The following is a 19,205-nucleotide window of genomic DNA, read 5'->3' on the forward strand; positions in this document are numbered from 1 at the left end:
TCGGAGAGGAAGCCGCAGAAAAAGTGTTGCCTCTCTCTGTCAAGGAATTCTGTGTCTTTTGAGAAGAATCCTGTATTTCAGAGGTAGAAAATTCCTATTGCCTCCTGTCTCTGAAGAATCCCCGCATCAAGTATGGTTCCTGTTGCCTCCTGTGTTTTAAGAAATCCTGAAATCTGAAGAAATCTTCTTCTGCTATACTGCTGCTGTAAAACCTATGATGACCTGTTGCTACACCCCTGATGAAAGACCTATGTGAAGCATCCTGCAGTTGAATTACCTTGAACGCCTACCCATCACAGACTGTTCATCAACCTCGCCTTCGACTTCGAGTGGCATCCGACCATTCAACTCTGGGACGCCTCACAAAACTGAAGAACCTCCTACCAGAATGTGACACACCAAGTTATTTTATTATTCCTTCTAGTCCTATGAAACGGCTATAAACCAAAATCCTTTTCCCCAGTTAACCGGTTTTTTTTGGATGTATGTGTGTGTGCATGAGGGCTAGGGAAATAAGGAGCTTTTCATATATAGATTTATCTCATTATTGGTTAAGACATGTTTTTATAGTTAGTTAATTTTGTTGTTGATTGAAGAGACTTGGTGTGCTTTATTCTGGGGGACAAATAGAGTATGTAATTGGCTGTTTTTCGGTAGGTGGTAGATCTATTGATATGCTGTAACCCGTGGAGAAGTGGGACTGAATTAACAGTGCACTCCTCCCGCCTCGGTCATAATAGAGGCATATGCTATAAAATACTTGCCTTTTTCCTCATCCAAAGCTGATGAAGAATCGGTGCTACAGGTGATTTAAAACGGTAAGTTTTTTTGTCTGGAAGGAGAATATTAAACAGCATTCCATGCAACAAGTATTTTTTAATTCAAATAAAAATCTATATTTGATAGACCTGAATCTGTGTATAGTTAGGTCATTAGACCTCACTAGCCTGATAAACATATCAAATGACAACATATTTTCTTACTGACTTTGTTCCAAGGAGGCATATCTTTATTTTCTTTTATTTGACATGATTTAAAGCTAAAGCAGTTAATAGATCTGTGACTTACTGGGGAGCTTGCTTTTCCTATTCGTCATTATAGTAGATACTGGAGAATAAACTCTAGCTGTTCTGTTTTATGAAAGAAGTCTGCTTTAATGTAAAAATAGAAAATGCTGATGATGCATAGAACACCATATACCTAACCTGTTAACAGCTCACTTCTATTAAGATGGAGCTGTTCATGTTCAGCATTGATTTCAAATTCCCAGAATTTTCAGTTTTTCTTAAACATTTGAGCTGCCTTGATATATTCTTTTAAGGTTCATCTCCTTTTGGGAACAATTACATTGTGATTTATTAATAGCGTAGAGAATTTAATAAAATAGATATAAATTGCAGTTTAGTTTAACTAAAAGTTGGTTGCTCATAGTCATACAATTCTAGAATAATACCAGCACAGAAGGCCATTGAGCTTGTTGTGCCTGTACTAGCTCATTGAAAGAGTATCTAATTAATCCCATTCCCTGCATTTCCCCAGAGCCGTGCAAAGTTTTCCCCTTTACATGTTTATACAATTCCCTTTTGAAAGTTATTATTGAATCTGTTTCCACCACTCTTTCAGACAATGCATTGCAGAATATTATAACTCACTTAAAAAAATTTCTCCTGTGACCTCTGGTTCTTTTGCCAATTTCCTTAAATCCATATCCTCTGGTTGCAGACCCTTCTGTCACTGGAAATAGTATAGAATTACATTATATAGAATCGTGGAATCATATCTCCTTATTTACTCTGCAAAACTCGTCATGATTTTGAACACCTGTATTACATCTCCTCTTAACCTTCTCTACTCTAATAAGAATAATCCCAACTTCTCCAGCTTCTCCACATAACAGAGGCTCCTCATCTCTGCTACCATTTTAGTAAATCTCCTCTTCATCCTTTCTAAGACTTTGCCATCTTCCCTAAAATGTGGTGCCTAGAATTGGACAAAATACTCCAGCTGGGGCCTAACCAATGATTTATATTTAGCGTAACTTCTTTGCTTTTGTACTCTATGTTTCTGCTTATAAAGGCAAGCATGTTCTTTTGTTCTTTTTTTAAACTGTCTTCTCAACTTGTCCTGTCACCTTCAAAGATTAAAATAAAACCAAAATACTGTAGATGCTGGAAATCTGAAATAAAACAAAATGTGCTGGAAATACTCAGCAGGTCTGGCAGACCTCTGATGAAAGGTCACAGACTTGAAACGTTAACTCTGCTTCTCTCTCCACAGATGCTGTCAGATCTGCTGAGTATTTCTAGCACATTTTGTTTTGATTACCTTCAAAAATTTGTGTACATACATCCCCCTAGGTCTCTTGGTTCTGGCACCTGCTTTAGAATTGTAGGATTTAGTTTACGTTGCCTCTGCTCATTCCTCCTACCTAAGTGCCTCACTTCTCTCTTCTCTGTGTTAATTTGCATCTGCTATGTGTGTGCCCATTTCACCAGTCTGTCAGTGTCCTCCTGAAGTCTGTTACGATCCTCCTTACTTTACTGCATTCCCGATCATCATGTCACCAGCAAACTTTGGAATTATTCCCTGTATACCCAAGTCCAGGCCATTAATATATAAGCAAAGTCAACAAGGTTTTATTAAAGGGAAAAAAGTGTTTCACAGATCTTAGTTTTTGGAGGGTGTATCTAGCAGGGTGGATAAGAGAGAACCAATGGATGTAGTCTGTTGAGATTTTCAGGAAGCATTTAATAGGATGCCACACAAGAGGTGGTTACATAAGATGAGACTCATGGGATTTGGGGAAATTTATTAATATATGAACTGAGAATTACTTAACATACAGAAAACAATAGAAATAAACAGGCCATTTTCATGATAGGATGTAATGAGAAGGATACCGCAAGGATCAGGGCTTGGGCCTCAGCTATTTACAATCCATAACAATGACTTAGATGAGGAAACTGAGTGTAATATATCCAAGTTTGCTGATGATATAAAGCTAGGTTGGAAAGTAAGCTATGAGGAGGATGTAAAGAAACTGCAAAGGGATATAGACCTGTTGAGTGATTGGGCAAGAAGGTGGTAGATGGAGTATAATGTGGGGAAGTGTGAAATTATTGACTTTGGAGGAAAGGAATAACAGTTTTTCTTTTAAATATTGAGAGGCTGGTAAATGTTGGTCCTCAGAGGAATTTTGTAGACGAATCACAAATATTTTAGGGATAGGAAGCAATTATGTAGGCAAATTGTATTTCAGCCTTTATTGCAAGGGGCTTTGAGTATAAGAGTAAGGAAGTCTTGCTGCAATTAGATAGGGCTTTGGTGAGACCACACCTGGAGTCTGTGCACAGTTTTGGTCTCCTTGCTTAAGGATGGATATACTTGCCATAGCGGAGGTGCATCGAATTTCACTACATTGATTCCTGGGGTGGGAGTGTGAGTAGAATGGGCTTACATTCTCTGGAGTTTAGAAGAATTAGAGGTGATCTTGAGCTTGATAAGGTAGATGCTGAGAGGCTGTTTGCCTGGCTGGAGAGTCGAGAACTGGGAAGTCATGGGGCTGCATTTTATAGGGGCCTCGATGTCGGGAGGGGGGGGGGGGCGCATGGAGATTGCCCTGGATGAGGCCCGCCACGGACCTAAACGCCAGATGGGCACGTCCCGATCTTGCCAGCGGTGGCGAGGCCTCGTGGTGGCCCCCTCCCACCACTTGGCAACAGGACCGTAATTTAAATATTGAAATACTTTTATATACCCGAGTTGATGCCGTTCCCATCGCCTCCTGAAGTGCCGCCATGATCTTCATCCTGGTGGCCGGCAGTGGCACGCTTTCAGATCCCCGTCCAGGGAAATGAGGCGCAGCACCTGTGGGGCGGGGGGAGGAAGTAAGCTTCTCAGTGTGGGGGTGGGGGGGAAATTGGGGTCAAACTATTCTGATTGGTGGAGGGGATGGTGGGAAAGGGTAAAGTTAAAAGTTTGAGAGCTTTGGGGAGGGTGCGGGGAAGGTCAGGTACTCAAGGTAAGTATTTTTTGGGAGTGTGCAAGGAATGAGTGTATTGTTAAAGGGGGGGTTGGGAGAGGGGCTTGAATAATTTATTAAGTTTTTACTTTAATCTTGTCATGCATATGACGTGTAAGGGCTGGAAGCGCTTTAAAAATGGCACCGGCCACCGTTGCTGGGGACAGCTCACCCGCACCCTCCACGTCATTGGGGATGGGCGGGGGCCTGGTCTGCCCCAGCCATTTTAATGAACCGCTGTATATAATATTGCGACGGCTCCACCAAATAAATCCGCACGATGAAAATCCAAGTAAATCCATCTTTTATAGCTGCTGCCGTACTCAGCAGCAGCAACATAAAATCCAGCCCATTGTCTCAGGATAAGGGATCGGCCATTTAGAATTGAGATGAGAAATTTCTTCACTCAAAGGATGGCGAATCTTTGGAATTATCTACTTTAGTGGGCTTTGGATGCTCAATTGACGGATTTATTCCGCCACCACAGTGGCGCAGTGATTAGCACCGCAGCCTCACAGCTCCAGCGACCCGGGTTCAATTCTGGGTACTGCCTGTGTGGAGTTTGCAAGTTCTCCCTGTGTCTGCGTGGGTTTCCTCCGGGTGCTCCGGTTTCCTCCCACAAGCCAAAAGACTTGCAGGTTGGTAGGTAAATTGGCCATTCTAAATTGCCCCTAGTATAGGTAGGTGGTAGGGAAATATAGGGACAGGTTGGGATGTGGTAGGAATATGGGATTAGTGTAGGATTAGTATAAATGGGTGGTTGATGGTCGGCACAGACTCGGTGGGCCGAAGGGCCTGTTTCAGTGTTGTATCTCTAAACTAAACTGAGATTTTTAGATTTTTGAGCACTATGGGACTCAGGCTATGGGGTAAGGCGGGAAAGTGGAGTTCATGTAGGAGTTCAGCCATGATCTTATTAAGTGGCGCAGCAGGCTCGAGTGGCCAAGTGGCCTACTTATTGTTTCTTGTGTTCTTGTATCAAAAAGAGTAATGATCCTACTACTGACCCCTCAGGGGCACAACTGTATGCAGCTCTCCTGTCTGAAAAATGACAGTTTATCTCTGCTTTCTGTCTCTTACCTACCCAATTTTGTACTCGTGCTGCCTCTGCTCTTGCATTCTCGTGTACTTCAAATTTGCTAAAGTCTATTATGTGGTACTTTATCAAACGTCTGTTGAAGGTCCATATACACATCAACCGCAGTGCCTTCGTTAGACCTTCTTGTTCTTTACTAGTGTAATATTTGAGGTTATGATAACTGGACGAAACTCTTGATAGAGATTTCAGGATAAATATGAAATAATTAAACTGCTTTTTTCTGTTCCTAATAAAGTAAACTGGCATACTTTAATTGCCTGGGCATGAAGAACCAATATTTCACCACCTGCCCAACAGAATGTATAAATTTCACAGTATGCATTTCGTCATGTGAATAGTTACTCGCTATCATTACTTATACACGATGGAATACTTACATGTTTTAAGGTGACTGTTAAAAAGCATTAACATATTCAGAATCCTACTATTATAGTTTTTTCTGCCGTTATTTATTTTGTATCAATATCCCCTAGCTTTATTTGCAAACAGTGGCAGTTATGGTTGAGTGTATCCTTGAGCCATTGCAGTATGTGAAGACTGACATTGAGAGCTCAGTTCTCGCTTTGTCGTAATCAAGTAGCAGAATGTTGGGTTGGTTTACTCCTTTTGGTTAAATGCCAGCATGCAGCTCCGACACATTTCGTATTTGGAATTTAGTGATCAGTGTTATAATAGAAGCTTTATTTCATGAGATTCATTTGGAAAAAGCTTTGGTTCTCTCTCTGGTCTAAGTGGATAAAGGGATTGCCGTTTGTCACCCTAAGCCATATGAACCAAAGGGGAGAATTTGTACAGCTCTGTATATGCGAGCAGGGGTCTGAAATAAAATCTCAACATTATAGTTCCTATTATACACATCAGATGTAAACCTAGCAAGGTTCCACACCAGCAGCATAGCATCACAGTTTCTACGATCAAATGGTCTTTGCTATATTAGCTGATCTTAGCCGTGCAGTAGTTGGGGTGACACAATTGACATAGTAATGAGAAAAATCATCCAGTTTCCAATTCCTCACTGCTTTCTGGTAACTTGCTGGAAATTGCATGTGTAGGGAAAGTAGATGAAGGCCAATTTGGTTTTGATGCTTTCTATGTTTAAAAAGCCTGCTGAAGTATGGTTTTGATTTGCACCAAAGAATGGTTTGTTGAAGCTTGGGAAGCGACAGCCCAGTGAGAGTCGGAAAGGTCGAAATTCATCTTTGATGGCAGCTCAAAACAGGCGGTATGACATTAGGCCCAACACTCTGTCAGCCAGGGCTTATGCCACCGTGGCCAGTGAAACTGCTTGTCTGCACTGCCTCCCAAGGCAAACCTTAGCACCTGCACCTTGAGCAGAAGACTGGAGAGAAAAAAATCATGCATTATACCTAGAGCAATTTGGCTTTTTGGGTAGCCATCACTATTTATGATGATATGAATTCTTTGAGTATTGCTTTGTCATTCTTCTCATTAATGATATAAAGGCTGAAAGTTGCCTTATATATATAATTAAATTATATTTGCAGGTTCCTAAGTGTTGCAAGCATTGTTCTTGGTTTGTGTGACTTGCCTTCTGATATGTAGAAATGTGTGTTTGTATTATGGAATCTGTTAATATGTTAAATGTGTTACATAATTTTGTGGAACCTTGATATTTCTGCTTTTTCAGCAATACTTGTTTTTAACAGGAATAACCAGATTTGACCTACTTGGAGACTTTGGGAGGTTCAACTGGCTCGGCAATTTTTACATTGTACTCTCATACAATCTGTTGTTTGCTGTGGTAACAACTCTGTGCCTGATCCGAAAATTTACATCTGCTGTAAGAGAAGAACTGCTTAAGGCTTTAGGTAAGGGCCAATATCTGCTGACTCTCCTAGATCCAATGATAGAACTAAGAAGCACAAAATATTTTCTGTCTGTACTACTGACACATTTTAAACACTTTTATACGCATGACATTAAAAGAAATGTTGCTGTTACACTTTAATTGTTGGTCTCAGGTCAGTGGTGGGGGTACAGAGTACAGCTGTCAGACCTAAGTTACACTGCCCAGTATGATTATCTATTACTGTAGTCCACATCAAGGTGCATCACAAAGGATTTCTGCTCCCTGAGTGGCTAATGTTAATGTTGGAAGAGAGCAGGGACCAACACTTACTTTTTCAAAACATTTAGTAAAAGAGTTGGGAAATAAGTTTAAGCTCCATGGGCACTTGCAAAATGTAGCTTTGTACTGAGGTGGTATTATACTCCACTGAACAGGTAAAAACATAAAGTGATGGACATACTTGGCAGCATCTGTGGAGAGCGCAACAGAGTTATGTTTCAGATCTGTGACCTTTCCTCAGAACTGGGAAAAGTTATAAATGTAGGTTTTGAGCAAATGAAAGGGGGTGAAGGTGGGGAAAAAGAACAAAAGGGAAAGCCTGTGATAGGCAGGAGGGCAGGAAAGATTAAATGGTAAAATGTTTCAAGACCAAAGGGAGTGATAACGGGACAAATAAAGAAACAAAAGATGTAGCTAGAGGAGGAGTGAATTGCAGGATCTGGCCCCCACCCCCCTCACCTCTTTTACCAGTATGTAGATGACTGTATTGGTGCTCTTTCCTGCTCTTGCCCTGCATTGGAAAATTTCATTGAGTCTGCTTTCAATTTCCACCCTTTGCCTTCACATGGTCTATCTCCAATTCTTCCCTTTTCTTCCTTGACTTATCTGTCTCCATTTCTGGGAACTAATATTCACTATAAGCCTACTGACTCGTTCAGCTACCTTGACTACACTTTCTCAAATCCTGTTTCCAGTAAGGACTCAATTCCATTCTCCCAGTTTCTCTGGTTCCGTCGCATCTGTTGGGATGATGCAACCTTCCATACTAGACTTCTGACATGGCTTCCTTTTTCCTGAATTTCTCCACCAGGGCCCTTCATCGTGCCCGTTTTATTTTACGCACCTCTGTTCTCGCCCTTTCCACTGCCTCCCAGAACCATGATAGGACTCGCCCTTGTCCTCACTGTCCATCCCATCAGCCTTCGTATTCAGTGGATCATCTCTGGCCATTTCTAGCAACTCCAGCGTGATGCAACCACCAAACTCATCTTCCCTTCCCTTTCAATGTTTAGAAGGGACTGTTCCCTCTGTGATACCCTAGTCCATTCCTCAGTTGCCCCCAATAGCCCCTCCCTTTCTTATGGCATCTTTTCATGTAAGCGCAATAGATGCAATACCTGCCCTTTTATTTCCTCCCTTCTCACATTCCAAGGGCCCAAACACGTGTTCCACATGGCACAGCAATTTACTTGTACTTTTTTCAATTTAGTATACAGTATTTGCTGCTCACAATGTGGTCTCCTCTACACTGGAGAGAGCAAAGGCAGGCTTGGTGACAGCTTGTGGAACATCTCTGTTCAATCCGAAAGCACGACCCCGAGCTTCCAGTCACCTGTTATTTTAATTCTTCACCTTGTTTTCATTCTGCAGCAGGCCAAGGACAGAAAGGTCAGTGTTCCAGTCCAATCTTGAGGAAGAGCAACTATCTTTTGACTGGCATTTTACAGCCTTCTGGACTCAACATTGAGTTCAACACTTTTAGACTGTAACCTCTGCCCCAATTTTATTTTTCTTTCTTCACTGTTGCTCTCTCATTTCCTTTTCTTTTGGATGGCAGCTCTTCAGGATCCTGTGATTCGCACTTCCTCTAGCTACATCTTTTGTTTCTTTACTTGTCCCATTTCCACTCCCTTTAGGCCTTACACCATGAAACGTTTTACAATTTAATCTTTCCTGCCCTCCTCCCTATAACAGACCTTGCATTTTGTTCTTTTTCCCACTCTCCCCCCTTCCTCCAACCCCTTTATGTGCTCAAAACCTAATACATTTCTAACTTTTCCCAGTTCAGATGAAAGGTCATAGACATGCAACGTTAATTCTGTTTCTCTGTCCACAGGTGCTGCAGATGTAGTTGTCTATTTGTAGCATTTTCTGTTTTTATTTCAGATTTCCAGCATCTGCAGTATTTTACTTTTGTGTTGTTGAAGCACAAAACAGACACTGCTGATGGGTTTTTGCACCTCCTGCCCTTAGTACTTTTGAGAGTTAAATACTGGTCTGATTCCTGTGGACCCAAAGCTCCTTTCCACCAACTCAAAAGTTAAATTATAATAGTTTCCTGCATTTATAGATGTTTCTTAAAATATTTTATCCTATTGTAACAACAAATTATAAGGAGGCCCAAAAGAAAAAGAAAAAGAAAGGATGTATTGGAGTGATTACAAAGCAGCAGTTGGATCGAGGCGTTCAAATGCTGTTGTGGCTATTTCATTTCCTATATTCCTCCTGGACACAGAGAGCATTCTTAATCCCACAACTTTTGGATTTAAGACAAATTGCTACTTTATTTTATTCCAGTAATGAAATGCTGCTATGGTTCTAAAGAGTTTGTTTACTTGAAGTAACATTTCTTTTATTAAGCTTGAATGCATTCCAGTGACACTTTCTGCACAATACACATATGAATTGCCTAACCAGTGCCACCTCTACTGTCTCCAAACTAATCATTGTGTTCCATTATCAGAACTTCTCGCTTTACAACTTTCAAAGTTTTGGTAATTGTAGCTGAACACGCATTTTCTATTAACTTCCTGTAAATTGCTACTTCTCCGTTTTAGTCTTGTGTATCAAAAGAGAAATAAAAATTAGTTACTGAAACATTTCTCTTTCTTTAGTATGTAGCTAAACAGGCTGGAACTGCTTAATTATGATACTATGGTGTGAACTTTTGCAAAACTCCCTTTTTAATCCTATTGCTAAAATAATGGACATGACTAGATGTAAATAGTTTTAATAACAAACTGATTGAAGTGTAGAGTTAATACTTGAAAATCATTGATTAAATTAATTGCTTTATACAGATGTAAATATTTTGTTTCCTTCTCTACAGGTCTCAATAGTCTACACCTTTCAAATAGAACACAAGAGACAGAGAAGGTCCTGCATTCTGCAAATGGGCATCAGAAATCATTCTGAGATTAGAAATCTGGCAATATTACAGGCAACTTTCGGGATGCAAACAATTCAGTCACACAACATTCCACTCCACCCTGTTCCGCCAGGAGTCTTAACAGTCGTTTATTTTCAGCTGCTGCTAAGAGTCAGAGAAGGGTTCAGTTGTGGGAAAATGCTGTCTGAGAAATGCACAGGGGGTATATATCTGGGGCTTACTCCATTTCAACAAGAGTCTGAGCTACTACTGAATGTGCTTAACTTGGACTATCATGCCGCATTTAGATGACTACAAATCACCTGATGATGATTTGGGATCCCTTTGGGAGTGATTTAAGTTTCAGGTGGCAATTGCTTTGTCTGTCACTGAAACACTGGTATGTCCAGGCCTAGTACCACATCTGAAAAATGTACCACCAAGAGAAATTAGATTGTGATGTCATGTCATGTACACATGCTCTTCCAGAGAGCTCTTGAATTATGGCTGTTGCTTATATTGACATTGTGGAGCTGTTGCCATTCACTGCTTTTGAACAGAATCCCAAATTTTCAATTGAGCCAACCTGGATTCCAGCCTCGTGCAGATCACATTCAAGTTGCTGTCTCAATGCAGCAAAAGTTAGCTTTAGTGGAAAGGAAATGTTTGTTGGCTAAACTCTGCCATGGCATTATGACATCTGTTTTCAATCATCTGTTGTAAAACAAAAATTAAATTGGTGTGCTTTATTGGTGAATAAACCCAAATAGGATAAGTGTAGTTATAAGGCGAATGCCCCTTTTGTACCACCAATTGGAAGCCATTGTGCTTGCATTTTCCCACACAGTCCAATTGCCAGTAGTGAACTGATCTGGACGCTGGCAGACCTATCCTGGCAGATGGCCTCCTCATGATGTTTGGAGAACCACATTGCAGTGAAACCGCTACCTTTTTTTTCCCCATTCTGGTTTACAGATTGCAGAAGCTGGGATTTATATCCAACCGTTATAGGTATCAATCTTGTGTTTATAATTCCATTGTCACTGTTCTCGAGTAATAAATCACATTGGTGTCTTGAATCTTAAAATGTCCCACCTGCAATTGCAGTAGGTTTTGATATTATGAATGACATTAAATGGTTGTGGCAGAGGTTACTTATGGAGGAGACAAGGTCAATGTTGAGCGTTTGCTATTTGAACCCAGATAAATGACCACAACTTATGCAGACTGGGGATTAGGAGCAGAATGATCCTGGATCAACGGGCTACTAATTGTTTGCCAAAATCTTTTCCTGTTTGCCAAAATCCTTTCCTAAAGTCTTTCCTGCCACGGTTACATTCTTGGTTCACTGCTATTGTTGTGTGATGCTGTCGAACTCGGTGAAAAAGTCCAAGCAGCGGAATAATGTTTTTCTAAACCATTTATCGTTTAACTTTTTTGAAGCCTAGGTTAATGTGCAAGGGGATTTCAAAAAAGTCCCTGTTAAAGGATTAAATCTATAAACAAGGTGTGATGTTTTATGCTAGTTCATTCCCATTATGAAATGGCTGTGTGCAGCACCTGAAAGGAAACCCCAGAAAGGAGGCATGTTACTAAAACTTGCAAATAAATCCTTGCAATGGGCAAAAATAAAAATCCATCAACCTTTTGCAAACATGACGTACCCATTTTGTCTTCACAAAATATCCTCCATACTGGGGATTTAATTTGTGGTGATGTCAAGAGTCAAGCTAAAACAGAATCAGTTTTCCTCTCTTTCCCCTATATACTTTCTCCCCTCCCCCCACACCCCCAAAACTTGTGATGCCACATTGCCCACATAACAGTAACTGTACTTAAAAGTAATCCGTTGATTTGTAAAGCGGTTATGATGTCCTGAAGGTGTGCAGGTTTATGCACAAGTTTATTTGTTCTTAATTCCCCAATATACTCACTTCAGGCATACTGATTAATAACAAATATGACTTTTTAAAATTAATGTCCAATATCCTATTTTGATATATTTGAAGCTCCCTTTAATTATGTTGGGAGTATTCTTTAGGATCCAGGAAAAAGAAAGTGTTTCAGTTTTTTTGTGTTTATTAAAAGAACTGAACACTAATCAATTTATGCTGCAATACTTTTATCTGAGCAGATTAGCTTGATTGGGAGGAAGGAGAAGAAAATTCTGTTCAATTATTAGTGGAAAATGAACAATATTCCATTTTCTAATATCATTACCTTGAACACTGAAACAATACCAGTCTGCTATCAGAAAACTGGGTGCAAGGATATTGACTATAGCATTATACAACTGTAGCCTGTATCATTCCAGGGAGATGTGGTGTGCTCTTCAAATTTATTCGAAGACTATGCTCTCATTCTTCTGAGTTGTGCAGACCTTGGTTAACTTGCATCAAGGTTAAATACTGGTTCTGTTTACATTAGTTGTGATCTGTTTTGATAAACATATAGTCTCTAGGCTGAACAAAAAAAAGGTATGTAGTTAGGAAATAATTAGACTGAAACAGTAGCTGAATGAAGGCTCTATTCACCAGTATCTGACAATCCGTTGCACGTGAACATTGTTTTTAGGGAAAGAATGGGAAGAATAAACTTCAAAATGTGTTTAATGCTCATAATTCTGCAGTAAGCTGAGCCTGGCCTTTTGAATGAATTGGGGAACTTAAAAATATTTTTAACTTGAGTCTTGTTGAACAGGAAATATAAAGCACATGTGTGCTGCTCTGACTGGTTTGAAAAATTTGAAATCTTTGAATCACCTCAACATGTTGGTGAATAACTACCACTTCAACATGCTGATGCGCACTTTGTCATTTACATTCTCTTTGGTCTAAACTTTCCTTAATATTAATAGCATAATGCATTGCATATTTTGAACTTGATTTCACTTCATTGCCATTCACTGTTCCTTAACTGTAATGTTGATCGTGTCCGGTCAGCGTGGTATGATAGTTCATTGTAGATGAAGCCCCTGAGGCCATGTTTCCAGTCCTTTTTGATATTAGTTATGTTAATTGGGTACAGACATGTACACAGGTAGGTTGCTTTATTTTTCTAAAATAGCATGAGCATTATTGCTATAATGAAACCACTGAGTTCATGGAGAATTTTCAGGACCATCAGCAAACACTGGCTTGTATCCATCCTACTTATTGAAACAGTTTTAAGGACATAGTGTGAATGGGGGAAAAGCCATTCCCCGCATCGAGCCCATTCCATTTATTTTTGTTCAAGGTATAGTTAATTTTTGTGTGAACTAATCTAGATCCAGACTGCTATTCTGAGCTTTTCTTTTTAGCAAAGATGCAACTGAAGATGCATTAAGAGGCTTTGATTTGTTGCAGTCATATGACATTATCTCTTGAAATGTTTGTAGGATCTAAGAATGCTGTTTTTTTCTACCCTTTAAAAATAAACTGTTCCTTCTCATATTTTATAGAGGTTTCATTTGCATTCAATATTTTTATTTTCCTGAGAGGGAAGAGTAAGAAGGATTATTCAATCTATTGAGTTTTAAGGCACTTTTACGCTAGTGGAATGCAGCATATTGACAGGCACGTGGTGGTCCCTTTGCCAGCTTCACTCTTTACTGTTTTCCTGAAAGTTATTTTCTTTAAGTGTCATAGACAGAGGCAAATGTGGGCATCTGAAGTCGTCATTTCAAGAAAATTTAAATGCAAATAGCTAGTCCATGTGTTTGCACTCAGCATCAACTTGGTTACGGAGGCTGACACCCAATGCATTTAAGAGGATATGCGCAGAGGTCACTATCTCCAAAAAGGCAGTAGTGTGTAAGTGCATAGTGAACAGAATATGGACTAGTTACCAACCCACAACTGCTCTGCCTTTAAAACTAACTTCTGAATGCTAAATAAAAAGTAAGGTAATTTGATATTTTGTTAATAACATTAACCCTTGGAACTTGTGCAATAATAGCATCATCAAAATAAAAGTACCAGATTTGGCAGGAATGGCATCATGAAGTCTTTTTTTTTGTCGCCCAAGTCTTCCCAGCCTTTGACCTGCACAAGTCTGGCAAGTTTACTTTGGTGTTGCTACCGAATGCAAGAGACCCATTTAACAGAAGGTATTGGCCCTGGTGCGAGAATAAAAGCAGCTTTGTTTACTTAAACCTCCTAGATCTGGTGAATTCTGCCGTTTTATTTTGTATTCTATATATATGCAATCATTTGCACAATGACCAAAAAGGCCTACACATATGGTGTCATGTGAACCAGACATTTACAAACTTTACAGTTTCTTACCTACAAAGATTTTCTTTGTTAATGACAAATTCACTGTGATTTCCTTCTTGCCTCCCTGCTCAATATCAATTTTGTGAGTTTGTTTTATCTGATCACATTTTTGTAGCAACATTCACGTACATTATAGTAGTCTTCATCACAATAAATAGCATCTTTATTGTTTTGTGCACTGTGATCTGACTTGTCTTTTATAGAAATATGTACTTGTCACATTGTAATTAAAAGGAAGTGCAAAACACAGATTATTTTGGTATGTTTGAGTAAACCTTGTTAGAATAACCCATTTTGTGCTGCCAGTAATATTGCTGTTGGGTAAAGGCCATATTTGTAACTGTGAGTGCAAGCATTTAGTTTACCTGGCACACATGTCCATACTTCAATCTATTGTGGGATTACTGGCATAAAATAAGCACTATAATAAGCTCATTTAATGTGTGTATACAAATCCAATCGGTCCAAATGTGAAATATTTTCTGATGGCTAGACTGTGAAGCAACACTTTAGATTTTTTTTTCGTGAGCATTATTCTGACTGGTCGAGAATGGGTGTAGTTTGGTGAATTGGCAGTTATGCTTTTTTGTTACAAACTATGAAGTTGTAATTACATCCTTGCAGAAGGTTCTGTTTGCTTAAGTTCAAGATGTGCACTCCATTACTTTCAGAAGAACCTCTTCTGTTTTTTTAAATAGGCATTCTGCAGTGTTACTTAAAACAATATTGATTTTTTTTTTCTGAATACCTTTTTATAAGTTAAAATTAAACAAATATTGAAACTAAATTTGATTGAAGATCAAGCAGCTTAGATAAGGGTCTAATAGCACAACAAAACTAAATACATAAACGTTGAGATGTTGCATGATTTCCAGGCAGTCACAGCTGAACTGAGCGGCATTCAGTTTTATATTTTATTTTATCATTGGGCACTGATATGTTGCATGGGGCCTATAAAACAGGTCACTTCTGTAGGTCACTATACTGGTTAAGACTGCAAGTGAAACAAAAGCAGTTGTTTTCTTACATATTGGATGGCTACTAGAAGGAACTTGTTTTAACTCTTAATGCATTGAGCTGTGTGTATTTATGTTTGGATGGCTTCATGCTCGATTGACTGCAGTTTGATGCTAGTTACATCACTGGGCCATGTGTTTGTAAACAAAGGAAAAAAGATTTACTACTTTTTCCTAAAGACTACGCCGCTTTAATTTGCATCAGAGATAGACATAGGTAATTTTGCAACTGGAACAAATTAGAGTATTGCATAACAGATACAGAAACATTTAACAGTTTGCAGAGATACTCATATCCTCCAGTGGTTATTTTGCTCTTCACTGCAAAGACTTTTATAATTTTTAAAATGAAAGCTTGAATAGGTTCATTAGAAATGGTTGAGGAAGAATGGAGGATGCATATTGAACACACCAGATATGAATCCAGTCACAACTGGTGGATGAAAGCCTTTGTCAGCTGTTGGGAGTTTGCATAGTCTGAACGCAGTGCTTCGTGGGCATGCGGTAGTAGTACAGAACTGCCCTTAATTTGGTTAGAAGTTGCAACTTCATTCAGGGAACAACGGATAGCTAGTTTAGGAAATGGAAATGTCAGACTGTGCAGTTTTGTGTACAGCTCTGAAATTGATGGCTAGGTGCAGAGTGAAGGGAGCTCTATGCTGTGAAGTGCCATAGCTGACCTTGATGTGGTATAAGTACTTTGCTGCCTTTTCCATGGGTGTTGCATATTTTATTTTGGTAGCTCCCTGAATGATGCTGTAAATGCTTTCAAATTGAAGGTGAAATAGTTATTATTGGCATGGATTAGTGCTTACTTATTCTAAAATTAATGTCTATGTTAAAGTCGAAGGAAAATGATGACTCCTACAAATGGAGATGCCCAAAAACTAAGTCTTTATAATAACCATGTCCTGTAAGAAAAGCCTAAAGAACTGCAGTAGTGTTACCCTTTTAAAATTATAGTTAACAAAAATGCTCTTTTTATCATGTTCGTTTACTTATTCTTCAGCCGCTGTCAATTATTTTTTTAAAGTTTTCAGTTTTCATAATCTAAAAGTAGTCATTTACTAAAACCCACAAAGATCATTTGATGTCCAGCAGTTCCTATATCAACAGAATTATTGCATAAATGGATTTATTACATGTTGTTCTAAAGCAAACAGCATTTTGTTCTCATGCAAACTTTATTTAGACATAACTAATAGAAACACAACAAGCAAGCAGCTGCCAGTTCATTAGTTAGGCTGTTGATTTTGATAGCTAGGATGTATATCCTAGGTGTTGCAGCTGTTGATATATTGCATGTTAGTACTGTTTCATTGTTGGCATTAAGAGAATGTATCATCAACATTGTACCTATATTATGTTTAATTCTTTTGTAAAATAGTTAGTAATCAAAGTTTACATTGTAGCTTCTCTTGTGTTTACAATAAATTTCAATGAACTGTGTATAATGACCTTTTCCATATACTTTTCATTTGCTGACAAAGGCCATAGAAAAATACAGTACTTGGAATGTAGGTGGCTTATGTCTTTCGAGCAGTTCAAAGCAGAAACAAGCAATATGATGATATAAGTACCTGAAAATTACTAATATTTTCTCCCTTCCACCTCCAATATTTCAATTAGGAAGTTCTAATTGGCAGGAAACAAAGACAATCTAACCTATGGCTTCCCAGAACTGCTCACTTCTGTGCCTTTGAAGACCTTCAGGGGGTAATGTTAGTGTGAACTCTCTGTTTGATAGACAACTTTAAGAAATACTGACTGACAAAAGGCCATTCAGTCCAAGTCTGCCTTTTCAATCAATGCACAATTATGGATTCTTCCCAAAGTATGTAAAACATACTTTTATTAATCATCTCAAACCCACATCCCAAGAATGAATTTTTAAAAAACCTGCTTCTCACAATGTATCTTGCTTTTCAGCTCCTTCAAAAACTGAGCATAGGTAAAGCTATCGAGAGGAGAATACTCTTAAATATCTTGCTAACTCTAAAGGTAGTCGAGCAAATAATTCAAGGATGGAGGGCAGCAGGAAAGTGAAATTAAGGCCACAATCAGATCAGCCTTGATCTTATTGAATGGCGGAGCAGACTCTATAAGGATGAAATGGCCTACCCCTGTTCCTATTTCTTCTGTTCTTCATAGCCTCTGTCCTTAGCTCAGGCCATCTGCTGAAATCTTCAACCATGCCTTTGCCACTTTCAGACTCAGCTATTGCAGTGCTTTCCTGGCTAGCTTTTCATTTTCCACTGTCTGTAATCTTCAGCTAATCCAAAACTCTGCTGCCTGTGTCCTTTGTCACGCTAAGTTCTGTTCACCCATCACCACTGTCCTTGCTGACCTACATTGACTTCCAGTAAGTACCCCAATGCCTCAAAGTTACAATTTCCAAAAATCTCTGTAAAGCCTACCTCTTAAGAGCTCCTCCTTTGGCTAGGAATCCATTTTTTTCTTACACTTCTATGAAGTGCCTTGGGAAATTTTACAGCATTAAAAGTGCTATATAAGTACACCACTGTCTGCATTTCTGATCCGTGAATATTTGTATTCCAGTTCCATTTCTACTCCCAATACATTTTTGGGAAGAGAGTGCATTCACATTTGTTATTTAATTTCACTATGGGGACCCAGTGTGACAATCTTTTGTTTGAAAGTAACAGCAATGTGGAAAAGGTATAAAGGTATGATAGTTCTGTTGCATCATAACCTTTTAATTATGATTTTAGGACTTGGGTAAATTGCACCTATGTTCGGTCGGCTGCATCTTAAGGGATCTAGAACACAGGGACACAGTCTCAGGATAAGGGGTCAATTGTTCAGGACTGAGATGAAGAGAAATTACTACACTCAAAGGGTTATGAATCTTTGGCATTCTCTACCCCAGAGGGTTGTGGATGCTCCATCACTGAATACATTTAAGGCTGGGATAGATAGAGTTTTGGTTTCACAGGGAATCAAGGGATATGGGGAACGGGCAGGAAAGTGGAATTGAAGCCCAAGATCAGGCATGATCCTATTGAATGGCAGAGCAGGCTCGATGGGCCATATTGTCTACTTCTGCTCCTATTTCTTGTGTTAAACATGTTTTCTTCATTCATTGTCCTTGATATGCTGTGCCTGTGTGATGGTTGGAAAAACTGCTGGAGACTCTGAAATCTTTGAGACCATTTTACTTGGAGCTGTATGCCTCTTCTTCCAATCTACCACACCTCTATGGTGATTATGTCCAGGTATTGTACCCCTGATATTGACATTAGTCACATTTATGCTTGTTTTCATGAGTGGAAAAAGTCCAGACCATTCTGTATCTGTATTTCATCCTGTGGGCATGAATTGCTTTTTAATAAAGATGGTTTGGATTACGATTCAAAGTTATTGACACATTTTTCAGTGATACCAAGTTCCATCTTCAAAATAGGCATTGATTGCTTGAACTCATCACAATTAGTACCTTGTGCCAGACCAAGATTTCTTTCCAAGGTTGAAGAAAGGCTTTAGCATTTGGAGGAATGGCTCCAAAATGTAGTGGTTGAAACACTTTTTCACTTCATGGTTGAATTTTTTTTTTTTCAATCTCCCACCCCCACCCACAACCCATTACCATGCGAGTGGAAATCCCTGAGGAACATCAGAAAAATGGTACTGGCTTCAAATTATCCTAGCTGTTTCAGTGCTGCAGTCAGCAACATTACCAAGATAACACTTGGGCATTTGCAAGAATTTAAAAAAAATGACAACTTTATGGTTGAATGAAATATCTAGTTGAGGGACTGGACTGAGCAGTTTTGGAATTGATGCTTACCCTAGACTGAACAATGACCAAGTGCAAATACTGTGTAACTTCTA

At 39.1% G+C, this 19,205-nt stretch overlaps 1 protein-coding gene across 1 annotated transcript in view; it reads left to right on the forward strand.

Moving 5' to 3' along the window:
- Positions 1-18,724, forward strand: part of lmbr1 (limb development membrane protein 1) — a 283,776-nt gene extending 265,052 nt beyond the window's left edge. Inside the window, exons 16-17 of the mRNA XM_068015009.1 lie at positions 6,788-6,949; positions 10,040-18,724. Coding sequence (XP_067871110.1) covers positions 6,788-6,949; positions 10,040-10,125 — 248 coding nt within the window. The 3' untranslated portion in view covers positions 10,126-18,724. The remainder of the gene's footprint in view (positions 1-6,787; positions 6,950-10,039) is intronic.
- The last annotated feature ends 481 nt before the right edge of the window (positions 18,725-19,205 follow it).

Source organism: Heterodontus francisci, chromosome 2, assembly GCF_036365525.1.
Source record: "Heterodontus francisci isolate sHetFra1 chromosome 2, sHetFra1.hap1, whole genome shotgun sequence".
Lineage (NCBI taxonomy): Eukaryota > Metazoa > Chordata > Chondrichthyes > Heterodontiformes > Heterodontidae > Heterodontus > Heterodontus francisci.